The following is an 18,263-nucleotide window of genomic DNA, read 5'->3' on the forward strand; positions in this document are numbered from 1 at the left end:
AGTGCCACTCCAGCTGCCTCCTGCCCCCCACTGCGCTGCCCCTTGCACAACTCACACCGTGGTCCCCCTGGCACGATCACGAGTTGGACTTCTGGGCATCATGACGTGACGCTGATGTAAAATGGTCTCACTTCAAGCCCCTCTCTGCTCTAGGAGTGCCTACACTGTGGATGTCTTACAGAAAACGCCAGACCTCCTTTCCCCCGGGGGTTGATGCCCATGGCGTTCTGAGTTATGAAGATTCCTGTGCCCCAGCATCCAACTGGGGCTGGACGGCCAGAGCCTGTGGCAGAGTGGGCTGGAATTTTGTCACAGGTTGTGTCCCTGCAGTGTGGCCACCCAGTCATGGACACTCCTGTGGCTGCCCTGCTGCACTGCTGACCAACAGCAGGTACAAGCAAGGCCAGGCAGAGACCCTCAGCGGGGCTTCTCCAACAACATCCAGCCCCCAGGCACCTTTTCCAGGAGGCCTATGTTGGGATTAGGGTGTGCAAAGCAGGCAGGAGAAAGGCCACAGGGGGGATTTCTCCAAACTCCCAGCTATATCCTGGGGCCCAGCTCCTGTTCAGTGTAAGTTTCATAAAATCACAGAATCCTGGAATGGTTTGGGTTGGAACAGACCTTAAATACCATCTCATTCCACTCCTCTGCCATGGGCAGGAGCACCTTCCACTAGACCAGGTTGCTCCAAGCCCCATCCAACCTGGCCTTGATCAATGTTTAGTACTGAAAGAACCACAGATCTGTTTGTGGCTTCATCCCAGGCTGCATCTGGAAAAACGCACCCGGGAGGGTGAGGGAAGGGATTATTCCTTTCCATGGGTGAGACAGCAGATGGAGTGCTGTGTCCTGTGTGGGGGTCCCCCCTGCAGAGCAGTGGCTTCAGCTCCAGAAGGAACCAACTAAGAGCCCCAGGACAGCTGAGGCAGGAGCACATGGCATATGTGGAGAGGCTGAGAAAGACGGGCTTGTCCAGCCCGGAGAAGGGAAGGCTGAGGTGGGATCTTGTGGCTGCCTACAGCAGGAGGGTAAGGAACAGGTGGAGTCAGGTTCCTCAGAGCACTGTGTCTTATTTTGGACCCCTCATTACAAGAAACAGACTGGAGCAAGCCTGGAGGCCACCAGACTGGTTGGGAGCCTGGAGCTCAGGATGTTTCAGAATTGGAGAGAACTGGGCTTGTTCCACCTGGAGAAGAGCAGGCACTGGAGAGGTCCTATTGCTGATGGCAATCATCTCATGGGAGGACACAGAGAACAGGGAGCTGGACTGTTCAAGGAGGTCCACGGTGGTGAGATAAGAAGCAATGGATCTAAGTCAGAACATGGAAAGTCCACCTAGAAATAGACACTTTCTTTAACATGAAGTTGGTCAAATACTGGAACAGGTGGCCAGAGAGAGGCTGTGGGATTTCTGTCCTTAGAGGTGTTCAAGATTTGACTGGACAAGGAGCAGGGACTGGACTTGATGGCTTCCAGAAGTCCCTTCCAACCTAAATTAATCTATCACCCATCTATGGCTCTCCGTGGAGGTGCACAGGGGAAGATGAGAGTCAACAGACATAAAGGGACAGGAGGAAATTATACATATAAAAAAAAAATCAGCCCAAGGGTATTCAAAACCTGAAAAAAACCAAAGAGAAGTTGTGGGACCTCCATTCCTTGACATTACAAGTGACCCAGATGTGACCCTAAACAGCCCACTCAAGTCATTCATTGCTGCTTTGGCCACTGCTTTGTCTTCCTCTCCATAGAATCATGGAATCATAGAATATGCTGTGTTGGAAGGGACTCATCAGGATCACTGAGTCCAACTCCCGTGGGGCCTGTGTTCCTGCTACCAGCAGTGATCCCAGAGGTAGCTGCCCAGCAGCAGCTGGCCTGTGAGTCCTGCCACAGGCACCCCTACGTGCTGTATTAGCTTTGGGGAAGCCCATGGGAGCCCTTAAGTCCCCCACTTCCCCTGCCCCCCAGAAAGGGTTCTTCCCTGAGCAGCTTGAGCCCTTCTCCCTCCATAAACTCCCTAAGATTTTATCATTCTCCCAAACTAAATGAGACTGTGGACAAGGGCTCCCAGCCTCTCATCAAGCAAGCAGGGGTGACATCGAAGGGTTCAGATGGAAGTTGATCACAGAATTGTTAAGGCAGAAAAGACCTCTAAGATTGTTAAGTTCAAATGTCAACCCAGCACCACCATATTCACCACTAAACCATGTCCTCAAATGCCACATCCACATGTTTCTTGAATGCTTCCAGGGGTGGTGACTCCACCACTGCTCTGGGCAACTTGTTCCAGTGCTTGACAACCCTCTCCATGAAGAAATTTTCCTAATATCCAATCTAAACCTCCCTTGGTGCAACTTGAAGCCACTTTCTCTCGTCCTGTCCATCCAGAAATTCCTTACCAGGGATGTGTTACCTTGGAGAGGTCTGGATGCTGCTGTCCTTCAATCCCTGTAAGTGGCACTGCTTGATGTGGCCTCCCACAGTACGGAAAATTTGGTGGGAGCTTCATCTTGAACTCGACTTGCTGTGAGCAGCAAGTGTGGTGGAGCTGTGCCAGAAGAAGACATCTGGTCAGAAACCAACACAGGAGAAGAAAGTAGAAGGGCCACATCTTTATTCTCTTAAATTTGACAAGGTGATGGAGCTGCCTGCACCTCCTGGTATGAACAACAGCCCTCCCAAAGTGTCTGTCCTGAGAGCATTTTGCTACCATAGACAGTGCAACTCCAGGTTGATGTTTCGGGGGCTGAGGGTGGATCTGCAGGGTCTGACCAGGCCAAAGATAGGGTCTGGGAAAGAGAGTGGCAAAGGGACCCCCAGGCACCTGTTTGTTACCTGGAGCCCTTGCTCAGAGCACACAGACTGGGGTGCCAGGGAACACTGTGTCTACAGTGGCTCTGGCTGCTGGACAGCGGCTCCAGCCCAATGCTGATCCTAAAACCTGCCAGCGGAGACTTAGCAAGCTGACACCTCTCTCGAGGCCCTGTCCTCACCTTTCCAAGGTCACCTTTGGGACTGGGCACACAGGAGACCTCTCCTCCTTTGCTGGTTTCTGTGTGTATGTCCTTAAACAGCTGGGTCTCTCCACTTCACTTTGATCCCAGCTCTCCAGAATTTGCTGCAGGCGGGCAATTCACATGTAGTGTTTGTGTAGGGACAGTCAATAACTGAAATCCCTCAGCATGCAGGGGGCTACTCTGCACCTCTCTGGCTGGAAGGGTATGCCTCCCTCCCCTCAGCTCTGCTGTCATGGGATCTGTGCTCGAGTCACAATCTGCAAGTGCCTCTACAGCTGCTGAGTGTGAACACACGTGGGTGTGTGCAGTGCCTATAAATTCGGCATGGACAGCTCGGCAGGGGAGGGTGCACCGCCGGGTTCCTGCTCTCTGCGCAGCCGTGCTGTCGTGATGGGTGAGTGACCTGCCCAGGGACACCTCACTCCTGTGTGGTGCTGGGCTCAAATGAGACCTGACGGGGTGAGTATGCAAAGGCACAGAGAGGATGGGCAGGACACCAGCACGCTGGGAGCAGGAGGGATGCCAGACCAAAGCACCAAACAACACACACGCTTGGTGCCAGCCTGTGCCTGCCCTGGGGTACCTGTGCCATGTGTTCCCATGGAGGTTAAGGTGGAGACCTAGGTTTCACCTTGGTCCTTTCCCTTCCCAACCAATGCATGTGGCACGTGTGGCTGCACGGGGATCCTGCCCCTGGCATGGTGGCATCTCCCCCAGGAGTCGAGTGAGTGCAGGATGTAGAGGGGTGGTGGTGGTCAGCACAGAGGGTTTGGGTTTGTGTCCCTGTGGGGGCCCAAGAGACTTCTCCTGTGTGCTTGGGAGCTGGCACCTGGGCAGTAAGACCCATCCTTTGGCTTAGTTTCCAAAAAGAGCTGTTTCTTGTGATTCCTCCCCACCTGGCAAGCTACTGATCCACCTGTGTCATTGCCCTCTCTTGGGCTGTAGGTTCCGAGAACAACCTGCAGGTTGCCATGTGGTGTAGGGAAGGAGCTGATCAGGAGGTGACAGAGCCATTTCTCACCTTGCTTCAACCCTGCAGGGCACAGCCTGCCCTGGAGCTGCAGTTCCCACCACCCTGGGAGCTCCTTGCTCCTGACTGAGCCCTGGCTCTGCCTTCCCTGCTCTGAGCATCCCGGGGGCTACCCAGGGATCCTGGTGGTGATGGGCACTTTCCTCCCCAGGGCTCCAGGCTGGGACACACCAGCTCCACCGGGACCTTGTCCTCCTGCCCACCGTGGTGGCGATGCTTCTCCTCAGTGCCAGTGCCGGCCCGGCCGTGCCCACTGCCAGCCCCCGGAGCGGTGAGTAGGGGTCAGTGGGGGATGCGGGCTGGGCACCGAGGGACAGAGCAGGATGGGGTCTCCCTGGCTCAGCGCTGACTCTCGGGTCTGCTGTGGGCTAGGGAAGGCCAGCAAACACCCAGGGGGATGCACGGCACAGGAACCCCTCACACACAGGCCCCAGGGCCGTGGCTTGTACAGCCTGACTCCTGCCAAGCCACCTTCACCCCTTTGGTGGGTCTATGCTGAAACCAACAGGTTCCTGCCCAAACACCTTGGCAGGATTGTTCTGCCATGACTGTGAGCATCAGTTCTAGGAGAGATCCTCCCAGCTATTTGTTTTTTTGTTTTGCTCTTCTTGGATGAGGAGCATTCCCTTATTCCCTGTAAGGGAGGGTTACAGTTCCTGCAAGACCTGAGTGTCTGAGTAAAACAGATTTTCAGGGGTTGAATTGGAATTACGCATGGCAAATTGTCTCCTATCAGACACAAACCAAGAAAAACGAATTAGATAGTAAATTAGTTTGTCCAGTGAGTCATGACAGATCAGATAAACTGTAACAAGCTGGGAGAAGAGATCCCTATGAGACCACGGCAGAACTAAGCCTTCTTTTTCAATGCCATGACCCCCAGGGATAACATAAATTCTCATTACATATCGCCATCCAGTGGAGCACTTTGGACACTTCTGGTCCTTGCAAGAGCTGTGTCTCAGTATATCAAGGATGTTGTGTGTGGGCCAGATATACTTGAAGGACACCACTGGCATCTGGAAGATTTTCTCCCCTTCTTTCCTTGGCCAGATGCCAATGATGTCCAACGAAGGCTCTAAATGAAACAGCAAACCATAAGAAATAGATTCCAGGGCTCTTACAGAGGTCACTGGCTTAGATAGACTTTCTGGGTTCCCCAAGGATGAGCCAATGAAAAAGCCGCAGGCAGAACCACCCCCTTTTGTCCTGCGTTCTCACCGCCCTACAGGAGCACCTCGTTGCCCTGACAGGCTCACGATCCTTCTCTCTCCCGCCTCAACCCGTGTTTGTTGCTGCAGCCTCAGGGTTCCCCCCAGACTGCAGCCGCCTCCGCAAGAACAGCCCCAGCGGGGTGTACGTCATCCAGCCGGCTCGGTCCCCCCCACGCGTGGTCTGGTGCGACATGGACACCGAAGGCAAGGGCTGGACTGTTGTCCAGAGAAACTCTCACGACACTGAGCTCAACTGGAAGCAATCCTGGACCACCTACAAGTACGGCTTCGGGAACGTGCACGCCGATTACTGGCTGGGCACCGAGTACCTGCACCTGCTGACCCAGCAGGGCACCTACAAGGTGCGTTTCGTCGTGCGGGACAAAACCAACGTCACCCACTTCGCCGAGTACGACATCTTCAGGGTGGAAAGCGAGGACAGCGGGTACCCACTGAGGCTGGGCCGGCATTCCGGCGATGGGGACGACTACCTGACCCTCTACCACCCCAAGAAGGGGGGCATTCACGACAACATGAAGTTCAGCACGGTCGACAAGGACCAGGACCAGTATAGCGGGAACTGCGCCAAGAGCTATGGGGGGTGGTGGTACAACAGGTGCCAGAACGTCCTGCTCAATGCCAAAAACTACATCGTTTGGCCGGGATTCTGCGACAGCGGTGACTGCGCATCCTCCCTCATCCTGGTCAAACCCACAGACGTGTGCTGACCCTGCTGCAGCGCCCAGAACCCCGGCAGTGAAGGGGTGCCACCATCCCCAGCTCAGTGCCCCATTCCCCTGCCTGCCCACTGTCCCCTGCAAGTCCCAGTGCACGTCCTGCTCTGCCCGCAGCTCCTGTACCCTCACCAACTGAAACACAGCAGCTCTGGGGCCCAGGAGCCGTCGCCTGGAACCCTGGGCACACGGGCAGCTCCGCCCAGTGCCGCGGTGCTGGCCGGCACTGGGGCACAGGCACTGGTTTGGGGTGGGTGCGCCCGCCCCCGTCCTGGGGAGGGGGACACGGTGCCAGTTCCCTGCCCCGCGCAGTCGGTGGACCCCGCTTTGCTCAGGCCCTGCTCCCTCTCCGGGCCCCGCTCCCCCCACAGCTCTGCTACCCACGGTGGGAGGAATCAGCTGCAATAAACCCTGGAGCCAGACTGTGCTGCCTCGTGTCTACCTGCACACAGGTGTGGGGGGATCTCTCTGTCCAGTCTTCAGGGAGGCAGACCTGGGGAAAATTAAAGTGTGTTAGGCAATATTCTTTCCAATTTATTTGTTCCAGTCACTGAGCACTGGACTGTGGCTGTAAGGCTACAATTAGTCAACAGGACCAGCAAAGCCCATACCTTGCAAACCCCTCACTCACAGTTTGCCACTGTCCACGGCTAGGTGGTTGTTCTGTGCTGGGAAAGGGAAGAAACCACGACAGTTTGGAGAGTGCAGAGGGCAGTGGGCTCCTCTGAGGGTGTGAGCAATGTGTGTCAGTCAGTCCCATTGTTCCCTGCAGCCAAGGGGAAATTGTGTCTGTGGAGATCCCTTGGAATGGAGGGAAGTTTTAACTTTGGGCTTGAAAGAACCCATGGTTCCTCTCCACAGTCTTTGGGAGAAAAGCTGAGCTTGAGCAAGGTTTGTGGCTGGGAATGCTGAACAACATAGGGCTCTGGAGCCAAGCAAGGTCTGTGACTCAAGTTCCAGGACACCCTGCAGAGCTATGGGCAGTGCTGTGCTCCTGAGGAGCTATGGAGTTCCTGAGGAGCATTCCTTGGCTGCCCTGGTGGCACTTGAGGGCAGGCAGCACTGCTGCATGGGGAGATGGGGGTATGTGAGGGTGCTGCTGGTTGAGAAAGGCTTCCCAGTTGGAGCTGACTTGAGAGTAACATTTCTGGACTGAGAGATATGTCTGCTGGTTTAAAAAGTTATTGGTGCTCCAGCCTGGATATACAACCTAATGTGAGGGGAGAGGCTGGACAGAAGGGCTTTGGGCTGCTGGTAAACAGCACTCTGATCCTGAGTGATGCTGAGCTGCATTCCTGGGCTCTGTTAGCAAGAGGGCAGCCAGCAGGACATCTCCCAGCACTGGGAGACTCCTTCTACTCAGTACTGGGAGACCACATCACAGGCACCATGTCCACTGCTGAGCTGTCCAGTGCATGCAGAAATCACCACACTGGAGCAAACCCATAAAGACCCAAGCTAATCCAAAAACTTGAAACTGTGGGATCCCTGCCATGTCAGGTTTGGATCTTACACATGCCCAGACATACTGACCATGTGCTGCTGTGTGGCCTTGCAGTGCTGTTGTTCCTTTCTTGCCTGTCCACTCTCCCATTTCCCTCCCACTGTTCACAAGGTTAATAAGGTAGGATGATGCTGGCCTGGCCTCTGGTCTCTGGTGAGCTCCAGGTCATGGCTGGCAGGGCTGAACTGACCTGATGCTTCCCTCCCACCCTCAGTGCTTGCTACTGACCACGTGCTACTGCATTCCCTTTTTGGAAGATCCCCACCTTGGAATCCAACTCTCTCCATTAAGTGAAAGATTTGTCTTTAACTCCTCGCCTGAGTCTTATGAAAAAATTCCCCTTTGAAAACAGTTTCCTGCTGCACCAGGAGCCTCAGGTCTGCTCCTGGCAGGAAACTGGGAGCAGTTGCAAGGAGTTCCCAAACAAATGAAGGACACCTATGCAGATCTGAAAGTGATTTTATTTGGCAGGATGAATACAGACTGCAGCAGGGTTGTGGTGCAGGTACAGCCTGCCCTGGGCTCAGTGCAGTGTAGGTCAGGTTAGCTAGTGATGGATATTTTTCTACTGAAAACATCTATACCCACAAAGCAGAAAGAGAGTAAGACCTTGCTGGACCAGGAAGGTTTTAAGCTTCTGAGCACAGTTTTGTCCCCAGAAGGAAAATGCTTGGACACTGCAGTATTCATAAACATGTGTGCTAATAATGATCCCCCAAAACCCACCGCAGGTGAATGGCCAAAGACAGAGCAGGGAACTTTGCTACTTTTCAGGATAAGAGGAAAACAAAGCAGCTCTTGATACAGAGGAACAGCCCTACTCACCCCCAGCCCCCCATCACCAAACAGGCCCCAGCAGGGCGCTGGCCTGGCCATGTGCCCAGGGGGGACAGAAGAGGGAAGGAGTTCTAGTGGTAGGGAGCTGGTTTGATGAGGATGGCAGAGGCTTTGCAGTTCCCCTTGCACAGCCTGCCCCACGTGATGCTCCCCTTGACGTTCAGCCGCACGGAGTAACACGCCGAGTACCACCACCCGCCCCCGTAGCGGGAGGCACAGTTCCCTCTGTAAGTGTCCTGGTCCCGATCCTTTGTGGAGAACTTCATGTTGTTGTGCACTTTCCTGGGATTATCTGAGTCCATGGCATCCTCTGCCGTCCCCGAGTGCACTCCCAGCCTCAGCCGGTAGCCCTGGGACTCATCGTCCAGGCTGAACAGGTTGTAGTCTGCAAACCTCTTGTTGTTTGAAGCATCCCAGATGACAAACCTGACCTGGTAGACCTTCTGCCTGGTGATCTGGTGGATGTTCTCAGTACCCAGCCAGTACTCGGTGTGCACATTCCCAAAGCCGTGCTTGTAGGTGCTCCAGGACTCGTTCCAGGTGATATCCGTGTCCTGCCGGTTCCTCTGGATCACAGTCCAGCCCCCATCCCCACCCATCTCACAGTACACCATGATGGGGTGCAATCCTGAGGGCTGGATGATGTAGACACCGCTGGAGCTGCCATCAGGGACCTCACTGCAGTCCCTGGGCCAACCTGGAGCAGGACAGAAGGGGACTGAACAAAAGCCAGTACAACAGGACAAGACCTTGTCTCACCCAGGGGCAGGAGAGAGGGACATCTTGCCAGAGCACCTGGGGGATAATCAGCTCTCCCAGCCTAGAGAGGTCTGGAGGTGAGAGTGGGTTGGCCTCGACCCTCTGTTCCTTTTCAATATGGAACACCAACAGGAATAAGCCCCAGTAAAAGGTCTCAGACCCACTGGGCTATGCTGGTACGAGGCAAAGAGACTGAATATGGGCACCAAAGGGCTCCTCTGGGTCTCCTGAAAAAGGGGTTGTGCCACTACAACAGGGTCATGCTGGGAGGAAGGCGAAGAGGACCTTGCCCCTGCCTGTGACCGAGGGAACAGCAGAAAAATGACCTCTTCAAGCAGACACAGCCACCCCCCCAGCCTGCACAGTGCACACACACACACACACACACACTGTAGCCTGCACTAGGTACATTTCCACCATCCTCCATCCCAGAGCAGGGCCGGGGTTAGGGATGGTTCAGGGCTTCTTCCCACCCAGAGCTGGCTGTACACAAGCACACCACACCAGATGCCCATGGGATGCTACCTACTGGTTTTCTTCAGAGCACTCGCCGAAGCATTGGAGGGAGATTTCTTGAAGATGTTTAGGGTTTCTATATGCACACAGTGGCCTGGAGCAGCCAAAAGCAGCAGGGAAGCAAGGAGCAGAAGGCACTGGGCTACTAGAAAGGGATAAGATGGAGAAAAGATGAAACAGGGCCCTCCCTGCAGAGAGACTGGACATCCCATGGCTCCAGCACCACAGTTAACACGACCCTGTGAGGTGCAGGAGAGCACCAAGAATGCTGGGCAGCATCAGGCTGCTTCCTGCAAGCTGGAAGGCTTGCCCAAGGGGTAGACAACCTTGCCTTTCCCCCTTGATCTGCTCCCGGCAAGTCAAGCACGGGGTGGTTTTGGGTGGAGCAAAGCACCCAACAACCAACTGAGCCAAGTTTCACTCCTGGCCCCTGGAGCAGGGGACTGGCTGGGGTGAGCCAGAAGGCAGGGGACAAGCTGCTGGTGCTCCCAGGAGGGCACTGGTGCCACTGCTCCCCATCAATGTGCATGGAGCCTCTCCCTATTGCTGGGCTGCCCTACCTGTGCTCCCCCCACTGCTGGCAAGGCCCCCCCCCCCTTCCCAGCCCTGTACTCACCCATGGCTCCAGGTGGGAATGCTCTTGGAGCACAGAGCTCTGGAGCAGCCGGTTGCACAGAGGCATTTGTAGTGCCTCCTGCAGTGGGCGGGCTGAGTGGGTCCTGCCCCCCTTTTCTCCTGGAGGAGGAGATCAGGTTGGTTTCCTTTGTGCCCTCAGAAAATACCAGCTGAGGTGGAGGTGCCTGTGGTTCTGAGTGCACAGGTCCCTGAGCTGCAAAGAAAATAATCCCCATGCCAGCAAGAATCCTTGGAATGGTCTCTTCTGTGAGTGCTTAGTGACTTGGATGGAATTTCCCCTGGTAACAAGCATATTTGGGAACTTTGAAGAGTGTAGCTCAGTGAACAAACACTTGAACGCCACAGTCACCAACCAGGTGGAGAGCAAACACGGGGCTGTCCCTGCCTCCCACCACTGCAGCAGGTGCTGCCAGGTCAAGGGGCTCTTGTTTAATCTGCTCCTGTCAAGCCCAGCTCTGGATGGGGCCCCAAGACTTGCAGGGAGTTGTGTGACAGTGTTTGGAGCAGCTGGTGCATTCTGGAGCACAGGACACAGGCAGAGGGGTTTCCATCTAAGGGAAGCAGAGGAAGTCTTGACTCACCCGTGGGCCACAGTCCTGACCTGCAAGAAGGCAGCTGAATGGCCTTGAAAGATTTCTGTACAGCAGATGAGACAGCTGTGGCCTCTGGGCACTGGGTTTGGGGGACTGGTCATGCAGGATGATGGCTACAGAGGAAAGCAAGTGTCTGCCCAGGACTGGAATGAAACCGGGTGGATGGAGGGCAAGCAACAGGAATCTGAGCATGAGGGGAACGGAGGGGACCTAAGTGTACATGGAGGGAAAGTGGAGGGAAATGAGGGTGCACAGAGGGGCTGGGAGGGACATCATCATGGAACCCATAGGAACTGAACACCCACAGAATGGACAGTGGGATTTGATCACCAGTGGAGGGTAACGGATGGAATCTGAGGGTACTTGTCATGAAAAAGAGGGATGTGAGTGTGCCCAGAGGGGAGACACAAGCAGACACTAGAAAGAACAGAAAAGATCTGAGTATTTGATGAGGGAAACAGAGGAGATCTGGGTGCACACAGAGGGAAATGGAGGACACCTGCAGAAGGACCCCAGCAGGTCCTTGCTGGGGCAGGACAGGCTGGGCTGCAGCCTGGGGGCCACAGCTCAGGCTCCTCCACCATCATCATCACAAGCACTGATAGCTCTACAGCTCCAACTGCAGCTGGAATGTCCACCCATGAAAAGGAAAATGCTGCCTGGTACCCAGTTTTTCTGTCTGCAAGTCAAAGAACCCCAGATTTCTACCACCGGCATAATCCAGATTCTCAGAACTCTGTATTTATGTTTCTAGACTGTTCTCATTTGCACAACCAGCACAAGAAAACCAAATGCAGAAATGTTGGTCCTCGGGGATGAATCCATGTGTTAAGGTCCCAAGGGTGAATCCGGGGATCCGGAATCCTCCGGGGTTCCCTGTTGTTCACGCCTGCGGGATGTCCAGCGGGCACATTGCCACAGGGCCCTGGGAGACAGAAGGAGGGATGAAGAAAGAGGGGAAGCAGGGAGGACACCCTATATTTCCATCAGGGGATGTGGGGGTGGCAATGGGTACACATGGGGCATCTGGGGGGCTCAAGGGGCATCTGGGGGGCCCCTGGAGCAACTGATGGCTCTGAGGGTAAAGGAATGGGACCCTGAGGGCAACTGGGACAACTGACTGTAACTGGGGCACCCAAAGGGACAGTGGCGGTTCTAGGGAAAACATGGGAAAGTTGCAGGGTTTCAGGGGCAATTAGGGAATCTGTGGGAAGCAAGGCAGCCTGGAGTGATCCTGGGTGCAAGGGGGAGATCCTGGAATGGGCCAGAGGACAATGGGAGTCCTGGGGACATGGAGGGCCCTGTGAGTTTAGGAGTCCTGGCAGTCTATGGCCCATCCTTGGACACCTGGGTCCCCTCCCACTTGGAGAGAATCCCAAGCGACTGAGAATCCAGTGAGGTTTGAGAGTCCCTTGCTGCTCTGCGAGGGACCCCAGAAGCCATGGGGACTTTGAGGGTACAGATTACCAGGTCAGCAATACTCACACCACCAGCAGCACAAGCGCCATGGAGGCAACTCCCAGTGCCAGCCCCATTGTTGGTACAGGAACCAGGGGGGTCTCGTTGTGGAGCCAGTGCAGCACAGTACTGAACACAGCCTGGAGCCCTCTCTCTTCCTCCACGCTCCCCTCTGACACTGTGGGGACACCAGCACCTCAGGTCACGGGGCCCTGCAGCACCTGCCCCAGCCACAGACCTCACTGTCTCGGGGTCCCCGCTCCATCCCACATGCCCCACCGCCCCCAGAGGAGCCAGGGATCAGGGAACACCTGCTCCAGTTCACCTGTCCACCATGAACTGACGTGTCCTCGCACCCTGCCCACACCCCCAAGCACCCCCATCCCACGGACCCGGGTGTCTGGGGCTCAGCTCCCCCCTGCACTGCTCCCTGCCCCCAGGGCACTCAGGTGTCTGGGCTCACCGTTGAGGTAGAAGAACTTGCGGACAAAGGGCTTGGAAACTTCCCCCAGGCGACAGGCAACAGTTCCTGGAGCGGGCTCCTCGATGGTCAGGCTGGAGGGGTTCTCTGGATTCCCCTTCAGCTCCTTGAACAGTGAAATGTCCTGTGTGCGCAGCTGGGGCGTGGGGGGGATCCGTCAGCACAACCCACCAGGCACACGGGACAGCACACGTGTGCAAACAAAGGCACCCGTGTCCTGCACGTGCTTGACATGTCCCCTTCATGCTTCTTGTGCTGGTGCACATGGACACACCTCCTGTCCCACACACTCTCCCTGTGCCCCATGTGTGCACACAGGGATGCACAACCACGGTGGACACAAAAGTCATTTCCTGCACATGTGGGAAGAAGTTCTTCCCTGTGGGAGTGGTGAGGCCCTGGCACAGGTTGTCCAGAGAAGCTGTGGCTGCCCTATTCCTGAAAGTGTTCAAGCCCAGTGTCACCAAAACCCAGGAAATGAACACTCTACTCAGAAAGCTGACATTATTCAGTGCTGAGGTACACGGGTATTGCTTCACATTTACATCAGTCATGAAAACTTTTAACTATTTACACATTTTAGCAAACAAAAGATGTAGTGTTCATTGGCTTACATGTTATATAGTTCTCTTCATGCATTATTATTCTATTGATTATGGATTTCTTGCTTTTCATGTTAATTAGTCCACATTTTCAGTCTTTTAATTATCTTTTTCCCAGACAGGGCATCTCTGGTTTATGTAACATGTCTTTGTGGTTTATAAATTCTGCAATCCTGGTGTTCAGTTCTCAACAGTAAATTTCTCTTCCAGGGTTTGTTAACTTCCCCCTCCAGGTCTGAGAACACTGAAGTATATCAAAAGCCCTAAATTTTTAATTTGTTTTTCTAACACATGGACATCACCCAGAGCTTACCCGTCATCCATTATCTAAAATCACCTCTTAACATTTTCCCTCACTGATGCATAGGCTCCTTTTTAAAGAAACATAACTTGTTCAGTTAGACCAGGTTGGATGGGGCTTGGAGCAACCTTGTCTAGAGGAAGGTGTCCCTACCCATTGCAGGGGGTGGAATGAGATGAGCTTTAAGGTCCCTTCCAACCCAAACCATCCTGTAATTTTATGACTCTACATGTGCACACATGGACCTGCAAACACACCAGTGACCTGTGTGTGCTTTCACAGCTGCTACTTCCAGCACATGGTGGCAGCAGTACCCGTGAGAGACCTCACGCCAAGCAAACAGCTGTGTGTGTGTGCAGGCCTGGCCACCCGTGCCCAGCCCTCCCCAGAATGTCTACTCACACCCTTCCACGCTCACGTGCAACTCACATTTGGGACATACATCCAGGTGACGGGCAGGCTGCCGGGGAAGGAGAAGGGCACGTCACAGAGCAGCACGATGGTCTCGTCCGTGTAGGTCCGCAGGTCCTGCACTGGGAGCATTGCCAGGCACGTGAGCTCACATCTGGGTGTGCCCTGACAGAGGGGATGGTGCTCCTGTGCTGGCTGCAGGGATGGGCAGCTGAACACCTTGGCAAGTGTGCTCAGGGTGGGAGCACAGGTGAGAAATACGGGGTGTCTCCAGAGCCCTGGGGGCACCCAGCTCTGGGGGGGAGGTGAGCCCAGCCTGGGTGCCTGGGTCTGGGTGGAAGAATTACTGGGGGAAAATTATTGAGGCTAAAGTTACATCCTCACCCTAAAGAAAGCTGTAGAATTCCAGGGTAGAATGTAGTTGGTATTTAAGGATCACTTTACACATGTTGGGATCACAGCAGGTATGGGAACTCAGTGGGGCTGATACAACACATGGCATTTGCCAAACAAGAGGTAATATCCCGTTCCATTCAGAATATCTGTTGCTGAGATAGCAATTACTTAATTTTGTGGTGAAATCCTGTCCCTCGGAGGTACTTTGCTCATTATCATCTCATTATAATACCAAACACACCTCCATCTCAACAGCTACCCACCCTCAATGTACAACCACTCCTCGCTGAGTGCATGCTCTGCATCTTTCTAGCCTGGATCTTTAAAAGCAAAGTGATACCATCTGCCCCCAGTCAGTACCAAAGGCATGGCTGGAGTCACTCAAGCTCTGCCAAAATATTAAAAATAGTATAAAAATAACCTAAGAAAGGGGGTAAGTTGGGGAAGATTTCCTTACTCTTAATGCAACAACCTGGCATGGTCCCATACCTGGGCAGTCCAGGGGAAACTCGCAGTCTGCAAAGTGACAGGTAGCACACCGGAAGACACGGGCATCTGGCTGGAATCCTGGGAAAGAGAGACTTGGTGGTCCCAGGGGAGTGGGAGATGTACTAGGGGACAAGGAAGGGCAAGACAAGGGGACAGGCACTCACCACAGGGTGGGACGCAGGCTGGAACTGGTGGGGAGGAAGCAGCGTTAGACTGGGGAACACTGGGGACTCACATCCTTATGATGAGCTGTCAGGGCTCAGCCCTTGTCCAGCCCAGATGGAGTCCCTGGGAGTTTCTCTAGGACTGGGGTTCCCAGGGTGGAGGTCCCCACTGGCCCCATACCTTTTGTCATCCGGCTCAGCTTCACCCAGATTGTGTCGACAGCTTCCTGCAGGGACTTGTTTAAGGGCTCTGGGGCGACCCAGATGTCCAGATGAGACAATGTGTCCTCCCCAGCATCCCCATAAACCCTTCCCAGACACCACAGATCCCCCGTACAACTCACCTCAACCCCATATATCCATCCTGGAGTCCCATCTATTCCCAAATACCCCCTCAACCCCCCCAAGAAACTGTATACTTTGAAGCCCATATAACCTCAGGATTCCCCGATTATCCCTTTACTGCCTCCAGACCTCCATATTTCACCTCCACCCCATGCCCCTTCAAGGCCTCCACATCCTATGCCCCATGTCCCATGTCCCCTGCTCACTCTTGTTCTTTTGCTCCTCTACATAATACAGAGCATCCAAGACAATGTCTCGAAGTTCGTCATGCTGCCCGGCCCCTGGAACCAGTACAGGGACACTAGAATCAGTATACAGGGTTAGGGTTGGAGTTTCAGTAAGGTCTGGAGGGTTTCTGGGGATTCCTAGAGTTCTGACCAGGGTTTAGGGTTACTGGGAAGGGTCAGGTATCCCTGGGGACTCCTAAGGTCCTAGGTAGGGCCAAGGGGTCCCCAGTGTGTCCCTGGTCAAGGTTGAGTGATTCTCAGGGTCTTGGGCAGGGCTGGGGTTCCCAAAGGTCCCTGGGGTCCAGATCAGGACTGTGGAGGCCTTGGCGTGGTTCTGAGTCCCAAGGATGCTTGTCTGGGGTGGGTCCCTGGGGTCCACAACTTCCTGGGATCCTGGTCAGTGTCAGTGTGAGGGCCTCGGTTGAAGTGGGGAATCCCAGAGGACTGTAGGGTGCTGTTCAGGGTAGGGGTCCCCCTTGGGATAGAGGACCCACAGAAAAGAAGGGCCAGTCAGGATGGAGGTTCTTGGGCAGGATCCTTTTTGGGTTCGGGGTCCCTGGGGTCCCATGACGTACCCACAGCGACAGAGGCAAGTGGTTTAGCAGCCTCAACAAGGTCCTCTTGGCATTTTTTATTTTTGGGGTTCTTGGCAGAGGCCCCAGTAATCTCACGGCAGAGCTGTTCCCGCATTTTGGGGGGCCCAAAGCAGAGCAGGCAGGAGTGCACCCCAGGGAGGCAGAGCACCAGGGCCACCCACAGCCACAGGCCAGCATTTCTAGGGCGCCAGGGGACCAGCACCAGCATCAGGGCCACCCACCACCACCCCATGACCCCAGACCTAGCACCCAAATGCCGAGTTCCTTGGGCAACAGTGGGGTTCCAAAGCGGAGCCTGGGCACCTGGGTCACCAGGGAACCAGATAAGGCATGAGGTCATACTCGAGGCAGCCACATGGAGCTCACAGCAGCCAAAGGTGCGAGCAGAATGCAGCAAGAAACGTGCAGGCAACCCTTGCACTGAGTCTGAGCTGGAAACTCTGAGCTGCGGGGAGCACGGAGGAGGAAAAGGAGAAGTCTGCAAGGTGGAGAAGGCAGCTGCGAGAGACCATAGCTGAAGCGGTGACAGAGGAGGACATGGATTCTAAGCAGTGTTCAGTTATGAAGATTGAGACTATTTTACAGACTAGGACTGAACAGAATTGTTAACAAAAGTTATAAATGTACCCCGGTTTACGTCAAATGTTTTCACAGTTTTCCCTTCATGTTTACTACCTATTTTCTGATTGGTTATAATCTGCTGCATTGCAGATGTTTCCCCTACTGGCTCCCACTCTTTCCTTATTCCCTCCTTTCCTTTCTGATTGGTCTATATTCCTGCCTGTCCCATGCTCCTCCCCGGTCTCTGGAACCTTCCCCTCCCACCCTATAAATAAGGGTGGCACACCTTAATAAAGTTGCAATAGCTTCGAGCTACCACTCTGCTCAGACCCCCACTGGCTGTCATGTCATCTTTTCCCTTTCAGCTGTGGCACTGAGCCATCCCAGGGCGATGGCAGCACCGCTGCCAAACACGGCTAGGACCATCAGGGACACGGTGTTTGTACGTGTGCCCCGAGGAGACAACTCTGCCTCTCTCCTATACTGTATTCTTGAGTAGAGGAATACACCCCTGGTGCACCTTCAAGTTATTAGATCACTCAGCTCTCCAAAACAGGGAGGGGAGAAAGAGGGAAATGTACGTGCACTAAACTACGAAATAAATAATATCATTTACTACAAAGCAAAAGACTCAGAGACAGGCTGTTGGTTTTACAGGGACAAGAGCTGATGCTGGAAGCAACACACTTAGGTGTCTGCAGGTGAAAAATGAGTAAGAGACTGAAGATTCATGTGCTTACCCAGCATCACTAAAAGGCAGAGGATGCTGTCAGAGCTGCCCTGGCATGTGCCAAAATGTTGAATAAATTAAAGCTGCTGTTTCCATCCAGCTTAAAAATGTTCACTTATATCCCTCTCCTGTTTCTGAACACTTAGATAGTGACCCATCACTGGCAGGTGTCTGACATAGCACATGATGACAAAAAGTGACAGGAGGATCCAACAGCTCAGGCTGCTCCAATTCAATGCTTGCCAAACATCTCCTGCAGAGCAGAAACTGAGCTGAAGCCAGGAAAAGTTGGAGACCTTGCCAGGTGATGTAGATGCTGCAAAAAACTTCCTGAGCTTCAGCTGGACTTGGGAAGGGAATTCCTAGAGCCCCTTCCATCCCTGGCTGCCTCAGCAGTGCTGCCCAGCAGCAGGATGGAAAATTAGCCCCGGTGTGGGCTGATCTCTGAACCATTGGCACCAGAGACTCCAAAGGAGGACTGAGGCCATTAAACTCCAGACAGAAACCCACCATTGCCTGCTGAGGCACAGCAGGCAGCACGATCTGTACTGTCCCAAACTATCCTGGGCTGCAATTTTAACTATCAGAGGAAAAAAGTGGTTTGATGGACTCTTTCAAAATTGCTGGGAAGTCAAAATGGATAGCTGGGACTTGTTCTA

At 54.1% G+C, this 18,263-nt stretch overlaps 2 protein-coding genes across 8 annotated transcripts; one reads left to right on the forward strand and one right to left on the reverse strand.

Annotated features, from left to right (window-relative positions):
- Positions 1 to 3,364: 3,364 nt before the first annotated feature.
- LOC108509622 (fibrinogen-like protein 1-like protein) lies at positions 3,365 to 6,115 on the forward strand. Its single transcript, XM_017839149.1, has 3 exons — positions 3,365 to 3,414; positions 4,202 to 4,321; positions 5,352 to 6,115. Exons 1-3 carry the CDS (start codon positions 3,411 to 3,413, stop codon positions 5,990 to 5,992), a joined length of 765 nt encoding a protein of 254 aa, XP_017694638.1. The 5' UTR covers positions 3,365 to 3,410; the 3' UTR covers positions 5,993 to 6,115.
- A 1,716-nt stretch (positions 6,116 to 7,831) lies between these two features.
- Positions 7,832 to 17,897, reverse strand: LOC108509631 (fibrinogen-like protein 1-like protein). Of its 7 annotated transcripts, XM_017839160.1 has the most exons (11): positions 16,293 to 17,895; positions 15,697 to 15,771; positions 15,327 to 15,395; positions 15,146 to 15,169; positions 14,982 to 15,059; positions 14,115 to 14,218; positions 12,765 to 12,918; positions 12,329 to 12,479; positions 10,231 to 11,768; positions 9,624 to 9,759; positions 8,962 to 9,036 (listed from the first exon to the last, which is right to left on the reverse strand). In XM_017839160.1, exons 1-9 carry the CDS (start codon positions 16,651 to 16,653, stop codon positions 11,672 to 11,674), a joined length of 1,113 nt encoding a protein of 370 aa, XP_017694649.1. In that variant the 5' UTR covers positions 16,654 to 17,895; the 3' UTR covers positions 8,962 to 9,036; positions 9,624 to 9,759; positions 10,231 to 11,671. The 7 variants fall into 7 exon arrangements, with proteins under 7 accessions (XP_017694654.1, XP_017694652.1, XP_017694649.1 ...); XM_017839162.1 differs by lacking the exon at positions 8,962 to 9,036 and having other exon boundaries at positions 9,429 to 9,759; positions 12,765 to 12,888; positions 16,293 to 17,897; XM_017839166.1 differs by lacking the exon at positions 8,962 to 9,036 and having other exon boundaries at positions 9,429 to 9,759; positions 16,556 to 17,896.
- Between the last annotated feature and the right edge of the window lie 366 nt (positions 17,898 to 18,263).

This window comes from Lepidothrix coronata, unplaced genomic scaffold (genome assembly GCF_001604755.1).
Source record: "Lepidothrix coronata isolate B3197 unplaced genomic scaffold, Lepidothrix_coronata-1.0 Scaffold380, whole genome shotgun sequence".
In the NCBI taxonomy this organism is placed as follows: Eukaryota; Metazoa; Chordata; class Aves; order Passeriformes; family Pipridae; genus Lepidothrix; species Lepidothrix coronata.